The following is a 22,499-nucleotide window of genomic DNA, read 5'->3' as shown; positions in this document are numbered from 1 at the left end:
ATGTCTTGCTCATATCTAGCTTAAGAGTTATAAAGCCCAAATTACCAAATTCTTTGATTTCATATGATGGAAAGTCTCAAAAGCAACCCAAATATTATCTGCGATGGCTTTGTCGAATTGAAAAACACTCTAAGATTCATAAAAAATAAAAAATAAAATCTGTGGCAAAATTCTTTTTACTCTATTAGGCAAAATATTAGAAACAATGGCTTAATTGCTCTTATAATTTTTACTTAATTTCTTTATCACTTCTTTTCTTCAAGTTTTTGGATAGTCAATATCAACTTCTTTTCTTTTCTTAATTCTCTCTCTTTTTATTTTACGGTTTTAAAAAAAATTCTATCTAATTCTATTTTACATTTTATTGGTAATACCCACAATTGTAATTATGTTATTTATATATATATATATATATATATATATAAAATCTCTTCCTCTCTTTTAAAAAAAAATAAAAAATTCTATACCATTTGATTTTTTTTTCTAATATTTTAATATTCTTCTTCTACTTCTTTTTTTTTCTTTTTTTTTCTTTTTTTTTTTTGGTATCTCTAAAATTGAGTTTTTCCTCAAGTTTTTTCTTTTTTATATAAAATTTAGCTTAATTGTCTTACAATTCTTTATTAATAGTCTTTTAATATACAGTTACACACACACACACACACAATCTTATCTCTTCCTTATGTATATAAATCTCTTCCTCTCAGCAAAAAAAAAAAAAACTCTTCCTCATGTAGGTGAAATATATATATATATATATATATATATATATATATTTATTTATATAAATCTCATCACACTTGTAAGTTTTTTTTTTTTTAAAATTAGGAAATGTAGAAACCCCGGATTATGATGAATGGAAGAAACTAACTTTTAGAAGATAAAAAAAATTAGAAAAGCCTCTGAGCATGCAAACTAATTTAATTTAAAATTTTGTTTTTTTTATAGAAAAAATAGAAGTTCAAGTGAAACCCACATCAGTTGTTATGGATAATGATAAAGTGCAACCAACAAAGGAGAAACTTTGATATTAACATGTGCACATTTGTTATTGGAAATGAAGTTTATAATCGAGTTTGTATGATCACGTAATGATGGTTTGTGCAACCACAAATGCATATATCTCATCACACCACTAGGTAAGAAAAGTGCATAAGATAGATAAACTAATCATAGCAAGTTTTTGTGAATACACAAATTAAACGGACAAAATTGGCCTTTGTCCCTTTCTATCAAACAATCCAACATTTTGCCTCATTTCCTAAACTAATTAGGGAAATGCCTCTCTTTTGAAACTCGATTTTTTCAAAATTGAGTTAAGCCGTATAGTGACGTTTTAAGGATCCTACAGTGACGTTTTAAGGAGCCTATAGTGCCGTTTTGGAACTCGAGCTCCATGAACTCGAGTTATAGGCAAAAAGAAAAAAAATTGCATGGAACTCGAGTTCATGGAGCTCGAGTTCATGAACTCGAGTTCATGGCGAGTTCCAAAATGCCAATATAGGTCCTTAAAACGTCACTATAGGCTCCTTAAAATGCCATTATAGGGCTCCAGAATTTTTTTTTTTTTTTTTTAACTCGATTTTGAGAAAATCGAGTTTCAAAAGAGGGGCATTTCCCTAATTAGTTTGGAAAATGGAGTAAAATGCTGGATTGTTTGATAGAAAGGGGCAAAGGCCAATTTTGTCCCAAATTAAACCCAACCTCTTGAATGAATAATGTAAATAATTAAATATCCGGATAAAATATATTCATATTTTTCTGTTCACTTCAAACATTTCTTAAAAAATATTTATATTTGAGAATTAAAACCCCACGTTAGTTTGATTTTACTTCTCACATCACACTAAATGATCTACTTGGTTTTTTTAAAACTTTGTGGGCAAAATATAATAGCAAAATTGTGAGTCATCGAATACCACGTAGGACCCCAAACCAAGTGTCTTCAAGAGTTCAACTAAATCGAGGCTGATAAACAATTGTGCCAACAACGAAAATAAAATACAATTTTTTGAAAACTATTTAAAGAATATCAACTAAACAATAAATTCAAGTGTGGGACTTACTATTTTTTATGGTTTGTAAAACAAAAAATTATATTTAAATTCTCTTACCAAATAGACCCTAAAATTTCCAATGAATGGCATCTGATTTTTCTTTTTGAAGTTATGAAATGTTATGATTTTGTGTAGTACAAGTGTACAACTTCCTCTTTTTCCTTATTGCTCTGTTGAGGCTCTATTGGTCTCTCTCGACCCCACATAGGCCTAAGGCAGGGAGACGCCCTCTCCCCATTATTTTCATCATACTGAAATATTTTCTCATCTATTTCAAAGAGAAAATCTTAATGGGCTGATGTCTCTCATGGAGTGTCTGAGTTTGTATAGAATTATGTCATCCAAATCTTCAATCTTCTTCAATAGCAACCTAAGCAACAATCTTCGTCGGGTTTCCAATAAAAACTATTAAAACTATTGGATTTTTAGATAATAATGTGTAATGGACCAAGAGGTCCAATTATATGATTAGTCCATGTACTCCTAAATCCTAATCCTGGTAGATGTAGTCGCTAGATATACCCTATTAGGTTTTATTGTACAATACACATTGATAATATTGCTAACAGTAACAATGTAGTTGTCAAGAGCTTTATCCAGTACATGTAAGCCGAACCACATAACCTTAGTGTTCTCTCTCATTCTCTTATCCTACTTCTACTCACTACAATTTTCCCAAACTGTTTTCTTTTTCTCTTTAAATTTTGATTTTGAACAGAAACAAAAAGCATTTCGTTGCTAATATTGTTGAGAAAATCAATTCCAAAACACAAGGATGGAAAACAAAAGTTCTTTCAAATGCTGGCAGGGTTACCATTGCAAAATCTGTACTAATGCCATTTTTATGTATTCCAGGGTTATCTTATCTTTGCTCTAACATTGATGTTTCTAAAAGAAATTTTATTTGGATCAGATGGGATAGAAAATAAATGTTGTATGGAATTTTGGGATTCTTTATACAAACTGAAATGTGTTGGGGGTCATGGTCTCAAGATAGCAGTGGATTTTAATCAAGCTCTCATAGAAAAATTAGCCCGAATGCTTGCAGAAGAAAATAGCAAAGAATGGGTGAAGAAGAGGAGATCCAAATACTTACGAGCCATTCCTTCCTCAAAGCCCCTGAAGCCCAACCCTTGCCCTTGGCTATGTAAAGGAATTTAAGTTCCAGGAACCTCATAAAGAAATTTGCTAGTTTTTAAATTGGCACTGGGAGCTCAATTAATATATGGGAGGATAAGCTAGCTCTTGACCATGACAAGCCGAAATTTCCTGAAGACAGTCCTTGCTCTTGGCTGTGATAAGGTAGTTTTTTGGCGCACTTTAAACAAAAAATTTTCAGCAAATTTAAGCTAAATCAGTTGCTTCCAAACATACACCAAAATCAGGGAGAGAAATACAGATTGGCCAATCAATGCCACCATAAGAAAATCAAGTATTTTGTTTGTCCAATGCATTGAAGCCAATGAGCTCTAGATCAAATAACACCTCCCCCCATGGTAAGAAAACAACGTACTGTTGTAAGTATCAGGACCACTGAGTAGGACCATAGCTTAAAAACAAGAATAAAAGACTGATCTGTTGAACATAAATGACCACTGGAAGAGAGGCTATCCCCATTCAATGATAACTAGACACAACAGCCAAGAATGACACCTCCAGAATGGAGTTGCAGTGTAAGCAAATGATGAAAGTTGGTTCTGATAAGGCCAACTTACATTTGGTAGACATGCATCCTTAGGACAACATTTATATTCAAAGTGAGGGAGATTTTGATATTGCATCAGAAGGTAGAACTTTAGAACAACCCAGAGAAGAAACATTAATGCCTACAAGTGGATTTTGATCTAAAGCAATTGGTTGCGTTACAGCAGAAAGCCAAAGCAACTCAACATAACAGACGTGCACACGCTCTTTTATATGGTGTGGGATGAGATCATGAGAAGGAGCTGAGGAGGAAATCTTATTGATAATGAGCATACTAGATAATCTCCTAAAGAAACTAATAAAGAAATGGAAATTGAGATGAGATTATGAGAAGCATTGATGAATATAGGTAGATCCTAATCTAAAGAAATCATATATTTTTGGTTTTTATTTTTTAAGAATGAAATAATAAATTTTTGTTTGTCCTATTCTCTGGTGCAAAAGGAGGACAAAAGACAAAAATAACAGTAGCAAAAACAGTAATAAAAGCAAATCAAAAAATTGAAGAAGAAAGTATAAGAATTAGATAGATGGGAAAATTGTCAATTCATGATTTTTTTTTGGCGGGTTACAGATATGAACTAACAGGTTCTCCATAAACTATGTAAGCATATCAGAATTCGAACACATTGACATTAGAAGAACTACAACTTTTAGGGTCTAGAAGCTTCCTAGTCAAAATATAAAAACATTTAAGAATTAAGATACGGGTGTTTAAACAGCCCAAAAACAGGTCCTTACCACTACTAAATACCCATCTTTTTTTTGTTTTTTTGATAAGTGAGTTTTGGCCTAGGGGAAGGGGGAGGAGGAAATTCAAACTAGTGACTTCCACTTTATGAGGCATTGTCCCTAGCCAATTGTGCTACCACTTGCGATTGACTACAAAAAACCATCTATATACATGAATTCATGAACGAAACATGGATCGCAAAGCACTTTTACTTACAAGAATCTAGAAGTTCATTAATAAACAAATGGCTGCAAGTATTTAATAAATACAACCAGTAATAAAGCAAAAGCTCCCAAAAAGATTTAACTTTGAAATCTTACTTTACCATTTCATCCACACCAAGAAGTGCATCATACTATATATAATCCCTTTAGGGTGCATAGGGTACCCTAGACCCTGCATATATACATATATATAGTGCAATAAGCATTCAAAACCCAGCTCATGGTCAAGACACATAATGAAGTTGCCACCAATTACTCCAAAGAGTTATCTGCAAGAGTACAAATATGCGTGAATAAATATAGAAAAACTAAATTTGATAGGGAAAGTGTATTTCAATTTTTTTTTTTTTTTTTTTTTTTTTTAAGTCAGACATTTATCTTGTGAGTCTTGAACTAATGACCATACCCTCCATCCTATTATTGAGTAAGGACTTAGTGTCATTGAATTAAAGCTAATTGGTAGTATTTCAGAACTTACAATTGTTTCTTCCAAAATTTAAGTTTTGAGGTCACAGTTTTGATAGAAACAAAAATTATTTTACCATTTCAATTGTCATAGTTAGGCCACAGATTGATTGATCCAGTTTCAATAATTCCAGGTATATGTGGTAGCAAAAGCTTATTTATGAAAATTCCATTATCAAAATGTTGGCCTGATTCAAAAACCAGCTATACGTATCTTATGAAGGTCAAATGGACGTTCTGCATATTAGTTGTCACAAACCCAGGGAACTTCTTTTTTTTTGGATAACATAGGAGAACTTCACTCAGATTAGTTGCACGTCGCAGAGCATACTGTACAACAATCCTCATTGTTAATCAAACTCCTACGGGCAACTGACCCCACCCGCCAGAACCAGTTACCGGGTAATCCAGGGGCTTTTCACCCCTGACGGGCTAAGCAGTTTATCCTCATGCCCAGGAGGCAACCCAGGGAACTTCTATAAAACAATCTCACCCAAATAACAATCACAAAATAGTAATGTCACTTTACCACATAAAGAGGTTACATTATAGAGATAAAATATTTGCAACATACCTTCAAAACTAGTTGCTAAGTACCAGTTAAAGTTATATACCTTTCTCAACTGTAATTAGACATGTTGTTGAGAGCCTTGGGAACATTGATAGTGTCTCAAAAACACCTTCCTTCGAAAGTTTAGCTGGAATTTTTATTGTCATTGTGTTCAAGGCTCTTGCCTTCTTTAAAATATACATTACGAATTTGACTTCATGTTCCAATTCTTCAAATCCATCAAAATTAAAAGTTGTAAGGCATGATGACAGACAACCAGGAGCATCCGGTAGCTCCATCCAGCAAAACCGATTTTCATTATCATAATCCTAATGACAACATACACAGGACAGTAGATCATAAGTGTAAATCTAGGGAACATTAATTAACAATATCTTCTGATTATCTTAAACTAACCTTATTAACAACAAGAACTTCCAAATTAGGAGCCACTAGGAGCAAGGCTAGTAACACGTGCCAGTTAGATGGAGTGACTTTAAAGTTCAATCGGACCAAATTTTGGAACATGGAAGGATAAATAGAACCAAAGGCTATGCACTGCACCACAAGATCAAAAATGAAAAATTTTAAGCTTTAATCCAAAACAAGAAAAACATGATAAAATATAAAAAGGGGTCTTACCTCTTTGTCACCAGAAAACAATGAAAGGAACTTAGCATTGTTTAGTGCTCTAAGAAGCTTGAATATCCTGTCTCCATAATATATCTCATATACACGAGTCCAATCCTCAAGAGCATAAATATCGACACGTGCTTCAATCAAATGGGCTAGTTTTTCATGGAAAACGATGTTGCGCAAATGGCCAGAAAATCGAAAGTACTCGAGAGCTGGGGTGTGTATCTCGAGATTGTAATCAGGAGGTTCGGGTTTATATGATTTAAATTCAATATGTAAACGTTTCAGGGTATGTACATTTATTTTAAAACTGAACACATTGTCCATACATTCTCTTACCACTGACAAATCTTCGAGGACTGGGCAGCCAGAGATAAAGGTCGAGATATTGTTGGTCGGTCCATAGCTAATTTTGGACAGGCGCAGAATCTTGAGGCTTGCGAATTGAAAGGATGGAGGAGGATTGAGCACAATTCCGCCGCTTAATTCGAGAACCACAACTGTTTTGCAAGTGAATAAGCTTCTGGGCAACCAGAAAAATTTCCCCACGTAAACATGACTATCGTCTTGGCGGCCATCAAGGTAAATCTCGAGATGGAGTTGTTGGACATTACGGGCTAAAGCGAAGTGGATCCAAGTGTCGAGATGGAAAGAGTTACAAGGAGAATACCATGTGAGGCGAAAACTTCGGAGCGACGGCGCTATGTGTAGAGCCAATACTCTGTACACAATATATGTAAAGCTTATGGGTTTTTTGCAGCAGTTATCTTTGATGTCCAGTGTTGGGACGAGAGTCCAGAGGGGCTTCCACCTGTTCGACAAAATGGCTGTGGCGACGGCTTCTTTCGTTGGAAGGAGAGAAAGGATATGGTAGAGAAGAGAGTCCGGCAGGTTGCTGATCCTGTCAGTGTCGATCACTGCGTTTCTGTTGAGAGTGAGTTCCGTACATTTTGACATCGATTGAGCAGATGATTCGCCCATCGACACTTCGCAAGAAATTAAAAATGAAAGGGAGAAGAAAAGGGCTGGGTTTAGTGAAGAAGAAAGAAAAAAAGAGATAAAAAATGGCTAGAGGAAGAAAGAAAAAAATGAAAAGGAGGAGCTGGGTTTGGTTTCCATGAAGAAGAAAGAAGCAAGGTGGAGAAGAAATAGACGAGAGAGAGAGAAAAGATTATTTTAACGAAGAAGAGAGAGTAACCAATTAAAATATAATATCTATCTATGCTACAATTCTTTGGTCCTTTTAAGTACCAAATAAGCTCTACTCGACTCTAAAATTAAAAAAGTGAGCACCATTGGTCTATTTGTTAACTTCCTTTAGTTTCATTGTTTATGTGTTTAACAAATTAATGAGGTGACAAATACTAGAAATGACACATCAACTTTTAAAAAACTAAATTGCCAAATCAAATTTATTTTTATTAATTCATCTTAGTTTAAAAACTAAACAGAAAAAAGATCAAAAATTAAAATAAAATAAAATAATTATCTTCAAAAATTCCCAATCTCATCATTCTTTTCTAGATTTTCTCCTCATTGCAGCACCAATCTTGAAGTACACCCAGATTAGGGATTGGGCATTGTTATCTCATTTAGTTACTTCCCAATCGTCAAGAATATAATAGTCACTAAAACGATAGTAATTCATGATCTTAGAATCAAAATCGATTTTCGGGCAGCATCCATGTTGGTTTTTATTCGCATATTATGTCTACTCAAAGGGAAGATAAGTAGAACTTATTAATGAGAAAGCAAAATGGATGGCACACTATAATCAGCATCTATCCTTGATTTTCTTGGTTTCTTCCCTTTGTCATCTTTATGCCTTTAGGTACTTATATTGTCTAAACACTTTAAAAAAAGTATGCCTTTAGGTACTTATATTGTCTAAACACTTTAAAAAAAGTATAATGGCACATCGATGAGATTAACAGTGCAATTCAAGATTAAGGTTGGCGGTGTGAAAGAAATCCGGAATGGACGATGAGAATGGGGATTTTTGAGAATTGGCTGTTTAGGTTTTAATCTTTTTCTTTTTAATTATATTTAATTTTTAGTTTTCAAAACAAAATTGAATTAATATAAATAAATATGATGTAGAAATTTTGTTTTTTATAACTAATATTGTATTTGTCATGTCATTAAAAAAATGTGACATCATTGTTCCGTTAGACGCAAGAACAATAAAACCAATAGAAGTTAATAGATGGACTAATAGAACTCATTTTTTAAACTTTAGGGATTAATAGAGTTCATTTGAAACTTGAGAGACCAAAAACGCTTAGTAAGTAATTTTCAAGGAACAACATTGTAGTTTTGCCTACTATTTAAGGGAATTTTTCTATTTAGAGTCCTCATTTTTTTAGTTCAAAAATGTCCTTACACTCCTATGTTTAAGTAAAAACAAAACTAACTAACAATCCGGTAAAAATGCAACTCCAACTTCTACTAAAATATTACCTAGAAAATAGGGTCACTCTCCTATTAATTTTTATATTGCTTTATTCACTTATAAATTATATTCTCAGAATAAAAATTATATATATAAAATAAAAACACAAGTTTTTTTCTACAAAATAGGACCACTAAAAAAAAAAACCGCAAATCACGCATGAAACGCGTGTGTTGAGGCTAGTATTTTTTAAAACTTTGGAGCTACAAAAAACTGTTAGAGCACTCACAGTAAGAGCAACTGCATCAGTCCGTTCAAAATTTCTATCTATGGGTAATATTATAGCTACAAACTATTTTACAACATTTTTACAAACTATTAATATGGCAAGTTCTTATTAGTTCTAATATAGGTCCACTACTAACACCACATTTATGTTTACTAATAATTATTTGAAAATTACTAAGCCACATCAGCAGTTTGTAAAAATATTATAAAATAGTTTATATTTGTAGTATTACTCTTCTATCTGTTTTGCAAGAAAAACTTACTTTTTTTTTATTTTACACACCCACTTTTACAAAATACCCGCATCAATTTTTTTATTCTCCCATCTATTTTATTTAAATAATCATATTTTTAAAATTTTTTATTATATCCAACAAGCAAATCCCCATGTGGCCCCACCCACCTTTTCCTTTCTTTTCCCACGCCAACCATCTTTCTTTTTCTCTGGACCATCTCAGGCCTCTTTTTCTCCTTTTCCTTCTTCCTTCTACTCTTTATTCTTTATTCTTTCGTCTTTATTCTTTAGCTTGAGCTTTTTTTCTCTGAAGAAGCTTTTTGGAATGACGCCAGTAACGCCAAGATTTCTCAAACTCAGTGGTTGAGGCTGGGGCAAGGGTGATTTTGTGGTTTTGTTGTGAGAAGAAGTCAGAGGGGAAGAGCAAGATGAAGGGGGAGAAGAAGACAATGATCTCCTCCACAAGCACCGACCTCTTCCACAAGCATCGATCCAGTTGACCCAGAAACACTGATCTCCACCACCGATCCACTGATCCACTTCTGTTGACCCACAAACGGCATATCTGCCGGCACCGCCGATCCATAAGCTATCTGTTGGTTTGTCTGTGTGGGTGTGTTTTTGTGTTGGATTGTCCTTGTGGGTGTGTTGGTCTGTAACAGAGGAGCAAGAATATGAAGGAGAAGAGAAAAGCCCAAGTTCATTTCAGAGGAAGGAGAGAGAAAAAAAAGGGAGCTAAATTGGGAAATTAATAAAATAATAATATGCAAAGCTATAATAACCATGGTTTTAAAAATCGGTACGGTCAAAGAACCGATAAAAAGACTGATTATTGGTTTTATGGTCCGACCGGGGTCGAATCGATGGTCGAACCGATGATGTCATAAATAATTTAATTTAAAATATTTAAATAAATTTTATGTGAATTTTTATTTTTCATAAATTATATTAAGAAAATATTTTAAAAAATAAAAAAATTTCTTTATTCTTCATTTTTTCCTAATTAATAATTGTAAAAAAAGTATAATTTCCTATTTTAGTTCCATATATATAAATATATATATATATTATATAAATAATAGTGTGATATATAACTTTCAACTTTTTACTATTTAAAAAAAAAAAAAAAAAAAAAAACCGAAAACCAAAGTTCAAAAGTTCTGAATGACAAGACAAGTCATTCATTACGTTACTCTCATAGCATACCAATTGTCAGAAACACTTACTCACACACGTCCACTCTTCTTTTCCTTTTTGTTTTTTTTTTTTTTTTTTCCTTAAATCTATCACCACACATTGCCACCTACCCACAACCTCAAGACCTCAAATCAGAATCAAACTCCTTTTAAATTTTACTCCTCAGTTTTCTTTCCACACTTTTTCGGTAATGCAGTAGTCAGCAAACTTCATCTCAGCTGCTCCCTCTCAAATCTGAAGTCTTTCTTTTTCTCAAGATAAGTTTTTGATGGTCTTTCTTTACATTTTATTCCAGTCAAAGCTCAAAGCACAGATTTCTTATACATATCATCTAATTGAAGTATTCTTTTATTTTATTTTCACCATAAATTTTCCCCAATTTTACTATAGGGCAAATCTAAAAAGCTTGTTCTATTTTAATCCAGTTTTTCTTTCTATTCTTCTTCAGATTCAAGAACCGGTTTAACCGTGCCGGTTTCCGGTTTTCCGATTCAACCGGCCGGTTTTCACTATTTTTCGGTTTTTAAGCTTTTCCGGTTTTTAATGATAACCGGACCGGATTAGTGTCCGACTCCCGGTTGAACCGGTTGAACCGGCCGGTCCGGTCCGGTTTTTAAAACCATGATAATAACCTTGCATATATGCGGTTAGGGGGTGTTTGCGGTGCAGTTTTGGGTCATTTTTGGCACTGTATTTTACAGTGCGGTTTAACTAAAATCATAATTGTATCACATTTTATTTTTGCAGTCACATGTGCAGTGTGGTGCGGTTTAAAATTTAGCCAAAATCATAACCACATCACATCTCATTTTTGCAGTCACATATGCAGTGCGGTGTATAAGATGTGGTTTGAATGATTTGAAATTAATATATATTTCAAATTTTTGGCTTTTTCTACTCAGTCCAAAACTAATTTTTCCCTTTATTTTGGTCCAAGTTTTAAACTATTAGACTAGTGTTTTTTTTTTTTGGTGGCTTTCTTAATCAATATTTGCTAAGGTTATCAATTTTTTTTTCTTTTTTGAAAACTAGGGTTATTAAACTATTAATAATATATTTAATATTAAAAATAATTAAATATATTAATATATAAAGAGGGTGCGGTTTGTACGGTTTTCTTATTATAAAACCGCAAACCGCGATGCACCATGCGGTGTGGTGCAGTGCGGTGCGGTACACTATTATTTGCAGTGCGGTGCGGTTATGTTATTTTGCAAGCGGTTTTAGTAGGGTTTTTACGGTTTGTGCGGTTTATGCGGTTTGGTGAACACCCCTATATGCGGTTACTGTAGCAATGATGCATTTATGCATAATTTTACACCCACTAATGTGGGTATTTTTTGGTCAAAATGTGTAAAATCACATACTTTTAGTATTTTGCAAAATTATGCAACCATTGATGTGGTTGCTCTAAAGGAAGTATAATAGCTATAATGTTATTTTAGCAACTAAAAACATCAAAATGCAAGCTACAGCAAAGTTGCTATAAGTTGCTATTTGGGTTTTTGGCAATGGTTGTGGGTGGTTGTTCTTGGCTTGCTAGTTGTTGTTGGGTGGTTATGGGTGGTTGTTTATTGTTAGGTGCTCATATTATTTATTGTAGTAGTGGTTGTTTATTATAGTAGATATAATATTTTATTGTGTTGAAAACTAAAATAAAATCACCGATGTTGGATAGTTTGTAAAGTGAGAAGGTAAAATAAATAAAGTAACTTTTGATAGAGCCAAATAACTAAAATTATGGCTTCACCAATGTGGATGCTCTTATATTTGATAGCCCTATATAGCTCTATCGGTTTTTTTTTTTAGATATTGCAACTTATAGCAACTTTGCCGTAGCTTGCATTTTGATGTTTTTAGTTGCTAAAATAACATTATAGCTATTATACTTCCTTTAGGGCAATCACATCGGTTGCAAGATTATTTTACACATTTTGACCTAAAAAAACACCTACATCAATGAGTATAAAATTATACATAAATGCGTCATTACTACCATAACAGCATATATGCAAGGTTACTTTAGCTTTACATATTATTATTTTATTAATTTCCCTATTTGGCTCTTTTTTTTTTTTTTTTTTTTCTCTCTCTCTTCTTCCTCTAAAACAAACTAGGGTTTTTCTCTTCTCCTTAATATTCTTACTCCTATGTTACAGACCAACACACCCACAAGGACAATCCAACACAGAAACACACCCACACAGACAAACCAACAGATAGCTTATGGATCGGCGGCGCCGGCCGAGATGCCGTTTCTCTTCTCCTTAATATTCTTACTTCTTCTCACAACAAAACCACAAAATCACCCTTGTCCCAGCCTCAAACACTGAGTTTAAGAAATCTTGGAGTTACTGGCGTCATTCCGAAAAGCTTGTTCAGAGAAAAAAGCTCAAGCTAAAGAATAAAGACCAAAAAATAAAGAATAAAGAGTAGAAGGAAGAACGAAAAGGAGAAAAAGAGGCCTGAGATGGTCCAGAGAAAAACAAAGATGGTTGGCGTGGGAAAAAGAAAGGAAAAGGTGTCTGGGGGCCACGTGGGGATTTGCTTGTTGGATATAATAAAAAATTAAAAAAAATGATTATTTAAATAAAATAAAATATATGGTAGAATAAAGAAATTGATGGGAGTGTTTTGTAAAAGTGGGTGTGTAAAATAAAAAGGTTTTTCTTGCAAAATAGATAGAAAATTTGCACGAACTGAAGCAGTTGCTCTTATGATGAGTTTTCTAACAGTTTTTTGTAGCTTCAAAGTTTAAAAAAATACTACCCTCAACACACACGATTCGCACGTGCAATGCGGTTTTTTTTTAATGGTCCTATTTTGTAGAAAAAAAAAACTTGTTTTTATTTATTTATTTTATATATATAATTTTTATTCTGACAATCTAATTTATAAGTAAGTAAAATAATATAAAAATCAATAGAAAAGTGACCTTAATTTTCTAGGCAATATTTTAGTAGAAGTTGAAATTACATTTTTACCGAATTGCCAATTAATTTTGTCTTAAAGACATTGGATTATAAATACATTTAAAAAAATATATGCAGAATTTATATAAAAAAATTCACTTAAATAGTAGTATGGACAATATTATATTTTAATCGGTCACTCTCTCTTCTTCGTTAAAATAATATTCTCTCTCTTCTCTATTTCTTCTCCACTTTGCTTCTTTCTTCTTCACGGAAACCAAACCCAGCTCCTCCTTTTCATTTTTTTTTCTTCCTATAGCCATTTTTTATCTCTTTTTTTCTTTCTTCTTCACTAAACCCAGCCCTTTTGTTCTCCCTTTCATTTTTAATTTCTTGCGAAGTGTCGATGGGCGAATCATCTGCTCAATCGATGTCAAAATGTACGGAACTCACTCTCAACAGAGACGCAGTGATCGACACTGACAGGATCAGCAACCTACCGAACTCTCTTCTCTACCACATTCTTTCTTTCCTTCCAACCAAAGAAGCCGTCGCCACAGCCATTTTGTCGAACAGGTGGAAGCCCCTCTGGACTCTCGTCCCTACACTGGACCTCAAAGATAACTGCTGCAAAAAACCCATAAGCTTTACATATATTGTGTACAGAGTATTGGCTCTACACATAGCGCCGTCGCTCCGAAGTTTTCGCCTCACATGGTATTCTCCTTGTAACTCTTTCCATCTCGACACTTGGATCCACGCCGCTTTAGCCCGTAATGTCCAACAACTCCATCTCGAGATTTACCTTGATGGCCGCCAAGACGATAATCATGTTTACGTGGGGAAATTTTTCTGGTTGCCCAGTAGCTTATTCACTTGCAAAACAGTTGTGGTTCTCGAATTAAGCGGCGGAATTATGCTCAATCCTCCTCCATCCTTTCAATTCGCAAGCCTCAAGATTCTGCGTCTGTCCAAAATTAGATATGGATCGACCAACAATATCTCGACCCTTTTATCTGCCTGCCCAGTCCTCGAAGATTTGTCAGTGGTAAGAGAATGTACGGAAAATGTGATCGGTTTAAAAATAAATGTACATACCCTGAAACGTTTACATATTGAACTTAAATCCTATAAACCCGAACCTCCTGATTACTATCTCGAGATACACACCCCAGCTCTCGAGTACTTTCGATTTTCGGGTCATTTGCGCAACATCGTTTTCCATGAAAAACTAGCCCATTTGATTGAAGCACGTGTCGATATTTATGCTCTTGAGGATTGGACTCGTGTATATGAGACATATTATGGAGACAGGATATTCAAGCTTCTTAGAGCACTAAACAATGCTAAGTTCCTTTCATTGTTTCCCGGTGACAAAGAGGTAAGACCCCTTTTTATAATTTATCATGTTTTTCTTGTTTTGGATTAAAGCTTAAAATTTTTCATTTTTGATCTTGTGGTGCAGTGCGTAGCCTGTGGTTCTATTTATCCTTCCATGTTCCAAAATTTGGTCCGATTGAACTTTAAAGTTACTCCATCTAACTGGCACGTGTTACTAGCCTTGCTCCTAGTGGCTCCTAATTTGGAAGTTCTTGTTGTTAATAAGGTAAGTTTAAGATAATCAGAAGATGATATTGTTAATTAATGTTCCCTAGATTTACACTTATGATCTACTGTCCTGTGTATGTTGTCATTAGGATTATGATAATGAAAATCGGTTATGCTGGATGGAGCTACCGGATGCTCCTTGTTGTCTGTCATCACGCCTTACAACTTTTAATTTTGATGGATTTGAAAAATTGGAACATGAAGTCAAATTCGTAAAGTATATTTTAAAGGAGGCAAGAGCCTTGAACACAATGACAATCAAAATTCCTGCTAAACTTTCGAAGGAAGATGTTTTTGAGACACTATCAATGTTCCCAGGGCTCTCAACATGTCTAATTACAGTTGAGAAAGGTATATAACTTTAACTGGTACTTAGCAACTAGTTTTGAAGGTATGTTGCAAATATTTTATCTCTATAATGTAACCTCTTTATGTGGTAAAGTGACATTACTATTTTGTGGTTGTTATTTGGGTGAGATTGTTTTATTGAAGTTCCCTGGGTTTGTGATAACTAATATGCAGAATGTCCATTCGACCTTCATAAGATACGTATAGCTGGTTTTTGAATCAGGCCAACATTTTGATAATGGAATTTTCATAAATAAGCTTTTGCTACCACATATACCTGGAATTATTGAATCTGGATCAATCAATCTGTGGCCTAACTATGACAGTTGAAATGGTAAAATAATTTTTGTTTCTATCAAAACTGTGACCTCAAAACTTAAATTTTGGAAGAAACAATTGTAAGTTCTGAAATACTACCAATTAGCTTTAATTCAAATGACACTTAGTCCTTACTCAATAATAGGATGGAGGGTATGGTCATTAGTCCAAGACTCACAAGATAAATGTCTGACATACCAACATAAAAAAAAAATTGAAATACACTTTCCCTATCAAATTTAGTTTTTCTATATTTATTCACGCATATTTGTCCTCTTGCAGATAACTCTTTGGAGTAATTGGTGGCAACTTCATTATGTGTCTTGACCATGAGCTGGGTTTTGAATGCTTATTGCACTATATATATGTATATATGCAGTGTCTAGGGTACCCTATGCACCCTAAAGGGATTACATATAGTATGATGCACTTCTTGGTGTAGATGAAATGGTAAAGTAAGATTTCAAAGTTAAATCTTTTTGGGAGCTTTTGCTTTATTACTGGTTGTATTTATTAAATACTTGCAGCCATTTGTTTATTAATGAACTTCTAGATTCTTGTAAGTAAAAGTGCTTTGCGATCCATGTTTCGTTCATGAATTCATGTATATAGATGGTTTTTAGTAGTCAATCCCAAGTGGTAGCACAATTGGCTAGGGACAATGCATCATAAAGTGGAAGTCACTAGTTTGAATTTCCTCCTCCCCCTTCCCCAAGGCCAAAACTCACTTATCAAAAAAACAAAAAAAGATGGGTATTTAGTAGTGGTAAGGACCCGTTTTTGGGCTGTTTAAACACCCGTATCTTAATTCTTAAATGTTTTTATATTTTGACTAGGAAGCTTCTAGACCCTAAAAGTTGTAGTTCTTCTAATGTCAATGTGTTCGAATTCTGATATGCTTACATAGTTTATGGAGAACCTGTTAGTTCATATCTGTAACCTGCCAAAAAAAAAACCATGAATAGACAATTTTTCCATCTATCTAATTCTTATACTTTCTTCATTTTTTTGATTTGCTTTTATTACTGTTTTTGCTACTGTTATTTTTGTCTTTTGTCCTCCTTTTGCACCAGAGAATAGGACATACAAAAATTTATTATTTCATTCTTAAAAAATAAAACCCAAAAATTTATGATTTCTTTAGATTAGGATCTACCTATATTCATCAATGCTTCTCATAATCTCATCTCAATTTCCATTTCTTTATTAGTTTCTTTAGAAGATTATCTAGTATGCTCATTATCAATAAGATTTCCTCCTCAGTTCCTTCTCATCCCACACCATATAAAAGAGTGTGCACGTCTGTTATGTTGAGTTGCTTTGGCTTTCTGCTGTAACGCAACCAATTGCTTTGGATCAAGATCCACTTGTAGTGTGTGCTTTCTCTGGGTTGTTCTAGAGTTCTACCTTCTGATGCAATATCAAAACCTCCCTCACTTTGTATATAAATGTTGTCCTAAGGATGCATGTCTACCAAATGTAAGTTGGCCTTATCAGAACCAACTTTATCATTTGCTTATCCTGCATCTCCATTTTGGAAGTGTCATTCTTGGCTGTTTTGTGTCTAGTTATCATTGAATGGGGATAGCCTCTCTTCCAGTGGTCATTTATGTTCAACAGATCAGTCTTCTATTCTTGTTTTTAAGCTATGGTCCTACTCAGTGGTCCTGATACTTACGACAGTACATTGTTTTCTTACCATGAGGGGAGATGTTATTTGATCTAGAGCTCATTGGCTTCAAAGCATCGGACAAACAAAATACTTGATTTTCTTATGGTGGCATTGATTGGCCAATCTGTATCTCTCTCCCTGATTTTAGTGTATGTTTGGAAACAACTGATTTAGCTTAAATCTACTGAAAACTTTTTGTTGAAAGTGTGCCAAGAAACTACCTTATCATAGCCAAGAGCAAGGACTGTCTTCAGGAAATTTCGGCTTGTCATGGTCAAGAGCTAGCTTATCCTCCCATATATTAATTGAGCTCCCAGTGCCAATTTAAAAGCAAGCAAATTTCTTTATGAGGTTCCTGGAACTTAAAAATTCCTTTCGATAGCCAAGAGCGAGGGTTGGGCTTCAGGGGCTTTGAGGAAGGAATGGCTCGTAAGTATTTGGATCTCCTCATCTTCACCCATTTTTTGCTATTTTCTTCTGCAAGCATTCGGGCTAATTTTTCTATGAGAGCTTGATTAAAATCCACTGCTATCTTGAGACCATGACCCGCAACACGTTTCAATTTGCATAAAGAATCCCAAAATTCCATACAACATTTCTTTTCTATCCCATCTGATCCAAATAAAATTTCTTTTAGAAACATCAATGTTAGAGCAAAGATAAGATAACCCTGGAATACATAAAAATGGCAACAAGTACAGATTTTGCAAAGGTAACCCTGCCAGCATTTGAAAGAACTTTTGTTTTCCATCCTTGTGTTTTGGAATTGATTTTCTCAACAATATTAGCAACGAAATGCTTTTTGTTTCTGTTCAAAATCAAAATTTAAAGAGAAAGAAAACAGTTTGGGAAAATTGTAGTGAGTAGAAGTAGGATAAGAGAATTAGACAGAACACTAAGTTCATGCGGTTCGGCTTACATGTACTGGATAAAACTCTTGACAACTACATTGTTACTGTTAGCAATATTATCAATGTGTATTGTACAATAAAACCTAATAGGGTATATCTAGCGACTACATGTACTAGGATTAGGACTTAGGAGTACATGGACTTATCATATAATTGGACCTCTTGGTCCATTACAAATTATTATCTAAAAATCCAATACCTAAAAATCCAATAGTTTTAATAGTTTTTATTGGAAACCCGACGAAGATTGTTGCTTAGGTTGCTATTGAAGAAGATTGAAGATTTGGATGACATAATTCTATACAAACTTAGACACTCCATGAGAGACATCAGCCCATTAAGATTTTCTCTTTGAAATAGATGAGAAAATATTTCAGTATGATGAAAATAATGGGGAGATGGCCTTAGGCCTATGTGGGGTCGAGAGAGACCAATAGAGCCTCAACTGAGCAATAAGGAAAAAGAGGAAGTTGTACACTTGTACTACACAAAATCATAACATTTCATAACTTCAAAAAGAAAAATCAGATACCATTCATTGGAAATTTTAGGGTCTATTTGGTAAGAGAATTTAAATATAATTTTTTATTTTGCAAACCATAAAAAATAGCACACTTGAATTTATTGTTTAGTTATTGATGTTCTTTAAATAGTATTCAAAAAATTGTATTTTATTTTCCTTGTTGGCACAATTGTTTATCAGCCTCGATTTAGTTGAACTCTTGAAGACACTTGGTTTGGGGTCCTACGTGGTATTCGATGACTCACAATTTTGCTATTATATTTTGCCCACAAAGTTTTAGAAAAACCAACGTGGGGTGAGAAGTAAAATCAAACTAACGTGGGGTTTATACTTCATATAGGCTGCATAAGAAGTTTCTTAGTTGCTTTAATTCTCAAATATAAATGTTTTTTAAGAAATGTTTGAAGTGGACAGAAAAATATGAATATTTTTATCCGGATATTTAATTATTTACATTATTCATTCAAGAGGTTGGGTTTAATTTGTCTATTCACAAAAATTTGCTATGATTAGTTTATCTATCTTATGCACTTTTCTTACCTAGTGGTGTGATGAGATATATGCATTTGTGGGTGCACAAACCATCATTACATAATCATACAAACTCCATTATAAACTTCCTTTACAATAACAAATGTGCACATGTTAATATCAAAGTTTCTCCTTTGTTGGTTGCACTTTATCGTTATCCATAACAACTAATGTGGTTTCACTTGAACAGGGGCGGCTTGATGCATTTGGGGGCCTAAGGCGAAAATTGATCATCTTGTTTTAGATGCAAAATTACTACTAATTAACATGAACTACGTAGAATTTTTTCTTTTTTTAGAAATTTTATAGACAGAAAAAATTTGACAAAATTTTTCATACTTGTTGATGTGGTAGATTGATAGTGGTAAGTAAAACAGTGGTATTAGTAGTAGACTTAGATGAAAACTAGTAAAAATTTGCTAACTAAACTCTTATTATTATTCTTTTTTTTTTTTTAGAAGTGCAACATTCACAATATTTTTTATAACAAATCTTAGATTTTAAACTACTTTTTGTTTTCTATTTGAAAATATCACTATAATTATTTTTTTGCGATCAACAATAAGCTGTAACAACCTGCTACTTAGCATTAGTTGTAAAAGTATTGTGAAAAATATTGTGGACATTGCATTTTTCTCTATTTTTTTATTTGATTTTCATCTGATAAAAAAAATATTTTATTTATTGATTATAAATAACCCTATTGGTTAAAATTTGGGGGCCTTTTTTTTTACTTGGGGCCTTAGGCGACCGCATTTCTTACTCCACCATTCAGCCGGCCCTGCACTTGAACTTCTATTTTTTCTATAAAAAATACACATTTTTAAATTAAATTAGTTTGCATGCTTAGAGGCTTTTCTAATTTTTTTTTATCTTCTAAAAGTCAGTTTCTTCCATTTATCATAATTCGGGGTTTCTACATTTCCTAATAATAATAAAAATACTTACAAGTGTGATGAGATTTATAATAATTAAAAAAAAAATCACCTACATGAGGAAGAGTTTTTTTTTTTTTTTGCTGAGAGAGGAAGAGATTTATATACATAAGGAAGAGATAAGATTGTGTGTGTGTGTGTAACCGTATATTAAAACACTGTTAATAAAGAATTGTAAGACAATTAAGCTAAATTAAAAAAAAAAAAAATTTGAGGAAAAACTCAATTATAGAGATACAACAAAAAAAAAATGTAGAAGAAGAATATTAAAATATTAGAAAAAAAAAATCAAATGGAGATTTTTTTTTATAAAAAAAAAAAAAGAGAGGAAGAGATTATATATAACATAATTACAATTGTGTGTATTACCAATAAAATGTAAAATAGAATTAGATAGAATTTTTTTTTTAAACCGTAAAATAAAATAAGAGAGAATTAAGAAAAGAAAAGAAGTTGATATTGACTATCCAAAAACTTGAAGAAAAGAAGTGATAAAGCAATTAAGTAAAAATTTATAAGAACAATTAAGCCATTGTTTCTAATATTTTGCGTAATAGAGTAAAAAGAATTCTACCACAGATTTTATTTTTTAAGAATCTTAAGAGTGTTTTTCAACCCGACAAAGCCATCGCAGATAATATTTGAGTTGCTTTTGAGACTTTCCATCATATGAAATCAAAGAAATTTGGTAATTTGGGCTTTATAACTCTTAAGCTGGATATGAGCAAGACATACAATAGAGTTGAATGGGTTTTTTTGTTGTTGTTGAATGTAGTAGGAAAAAATGGGGTTCTATAGTAAGTGGATTGAGTGGATTTAGAATGCATCAGTTTAGTCTCTTACTTCATTTTGGTCAACGGGAAACCAAAAGACCATATCAAACCCTCCAATGGCATCAAGTAAAGTGAACCTTTATCCTCTATCGCTTCTTGCTTTGCTCTAGAGGTTTAAATTGTCTTATTCAACAAGAAGTTAGCAAGGGTAATATTCAAGGTTTCTTCTTGTACAAAAATAGTCCAAAGATTTATTTATTTATTTTCCCTTTAGATAATAGTCCTCTATTTTTTTTTTTCTATGAACATGCCACTGGACAACATATTAATTAATAAAGAGAAAAGTAATCTCCTTTTCAGTAAATTAGTTCCTTTTCTATGAACATGCCTTTGGACAACATATTAATAAAGAGAAAAGTAATCTCCTTTTCAGTAAATTAGTTCCTTTTCTATGAACATGCCTTTGGACAACATATTAATAAAGAGAAAAGTAATCTCCTTTTCAGTAAATTAGTTCCTAAAGCAACAAAGAATTCTATCAAAGTTTTGCTTGGTGTTCAAGAAATTAAAGAATACAAAAAATACCTTGGTTCACCTGTTGTTGTGGGAAGAAATAAAAGAGCCAATTTGAACTATATCAAAGATAGAGTTTGGAAAAAATTGCAGGGTTGGAGGAAAAACTACTCTCACAAGTAGGCAAGAAAGTATTGTTCAAAGCTGTTGTTCAAGGCATCTCTATGTTTGCTATGAGTTGCTTTAGACTACCAGTGGGTTTGTATAATGATATTAAAATGTTGCTCCGTAAATTCTGGTGGGGTCAATGAGGTGATTATAGAAAATTTCGTTTGAAAAATTGAGAATCTTTATATTAACCAAAATTGGCTAGTGGTATAGGTTTTAAAGATCTTTGTAAATTTAATGAAGCTATGTCGGTTAAACAAATGTGATGCCTTGTTCATGAAACTAATTCATTATGCTAAAACCTCCTTTAGTTCTTACGCATGGAAGAGTATCTTATGGGCTAGAAGGGTCATCTCTATGACTGCTAGATGGAGGATTAGCGATGGAAAAAATATTAGTATCTATGAAGATTGTTGGCCACCCAAGAGAGAATGGTTGTAGAATTATTTCGCCCCCTTCCCATTGATGCTAAGGTTGAGACTCTTATTGATGCTGATTCGGAGTGGTGGAGCTCTCATCCCATAGATCATGCGTTCCTTTCTTTCGAAAAGGATTAAAGCGTCCATCTCTGTGCAATCTCGCAAGATGATTGTCTGTTTTGGTCGAAGACTAGCAATGGGTCATATTCTATCAAGTCGGGTTATCAACTTCTTTGTAAGGATAGTCATAGAGACTTTGCTTCGGTGTCAAACACTAAAGTTGTTCAAAAACTCTAGAGTAGGTATTTGGAAATTCAAAGTTCCTGGAGAGTTTAAACATTTTGTTTGTAAGGTCTGTTCTAATGCTTTACTGACAAAAGTTTTCTA

The 22,499-nt window shown here is 33.2% G+C and overlaps 2 protein-coding genes across 2 annotated transcripts; one reads left to right on the top strand and one right to left on the bottom strand.

Moving 5' to 3' along the window:
• Nucleotides 1-4,750: 4,750 nt before the first annotated feature.
• On the bottom strand, nt 4,751-7,415 carry LOC115958141 (putative FBD-associated F-box protein At5g56700). The gene is made up of 4 exons (XM_031076506.1): nt 6,376-7,415; nt 6,151-6,291; nt 5,798-6,062; nt 4,751-4,987 (listed from the first exon to the last, which is right to left on the bottom strand). Exons 1-4 carry the CDS (start codon nt 7,348-7,350, stop codon nt 4,971-4,973), a joined length of 1,398 nt encoding a protein of 465 aa, XP_030932366.1. The 5' UTR covers nt 7,351-7,415; the 3' UTR covers nt 4,751-4,970.
• Nucleotides 7,416-13,731: 6,316 nt separating this feature from the next.
• On the top strand, nt 13,732-16,185 carry LOC115958398 (putative FBD-associated F-box protein At5g56700). The gene is made up of 4 exons (XM_031076819.1): nt 13,732-14,774; nt 14,859-14,999; nt 15,091-15,352; nt 15,950-16,185. The coding sequence occupies exons 1-4, from the start codon at nt 13,800-13,802 to the stop codon at nt 15,964-15,966; spliced, it is 1,395 nt and encodes a 464-aa protein (XP_030932679.1). The 5' UTR covers nt 13,732-13,799; the 3' UTR covers nt 15,967-16,185.
• Nucleotides 16,186-22,499: the final 6,314 nt, after the last annotated feature.

The sequence above is a fragment of the Quercus lobata genome, chromosome 8 (assembly GCF_001633185.2).
Source record: "Quercus lobata isolate SW786 chromosome 8, ValleyOak3.0 Primary Assembly, whole genome shotgun sequence".
NCBI classification, from domain to species: Eukaryota; Viridiplantae; Streptophyta; class Magnoliopsida; order Fagales; family Fagaceae; genus Quercus; species Quercus lobata.
The sequence above is the reverse complement of the archived record's forward strand: the minus strand, read 5'-3'. Positions and strand labels throughout refer to the sequence as shown.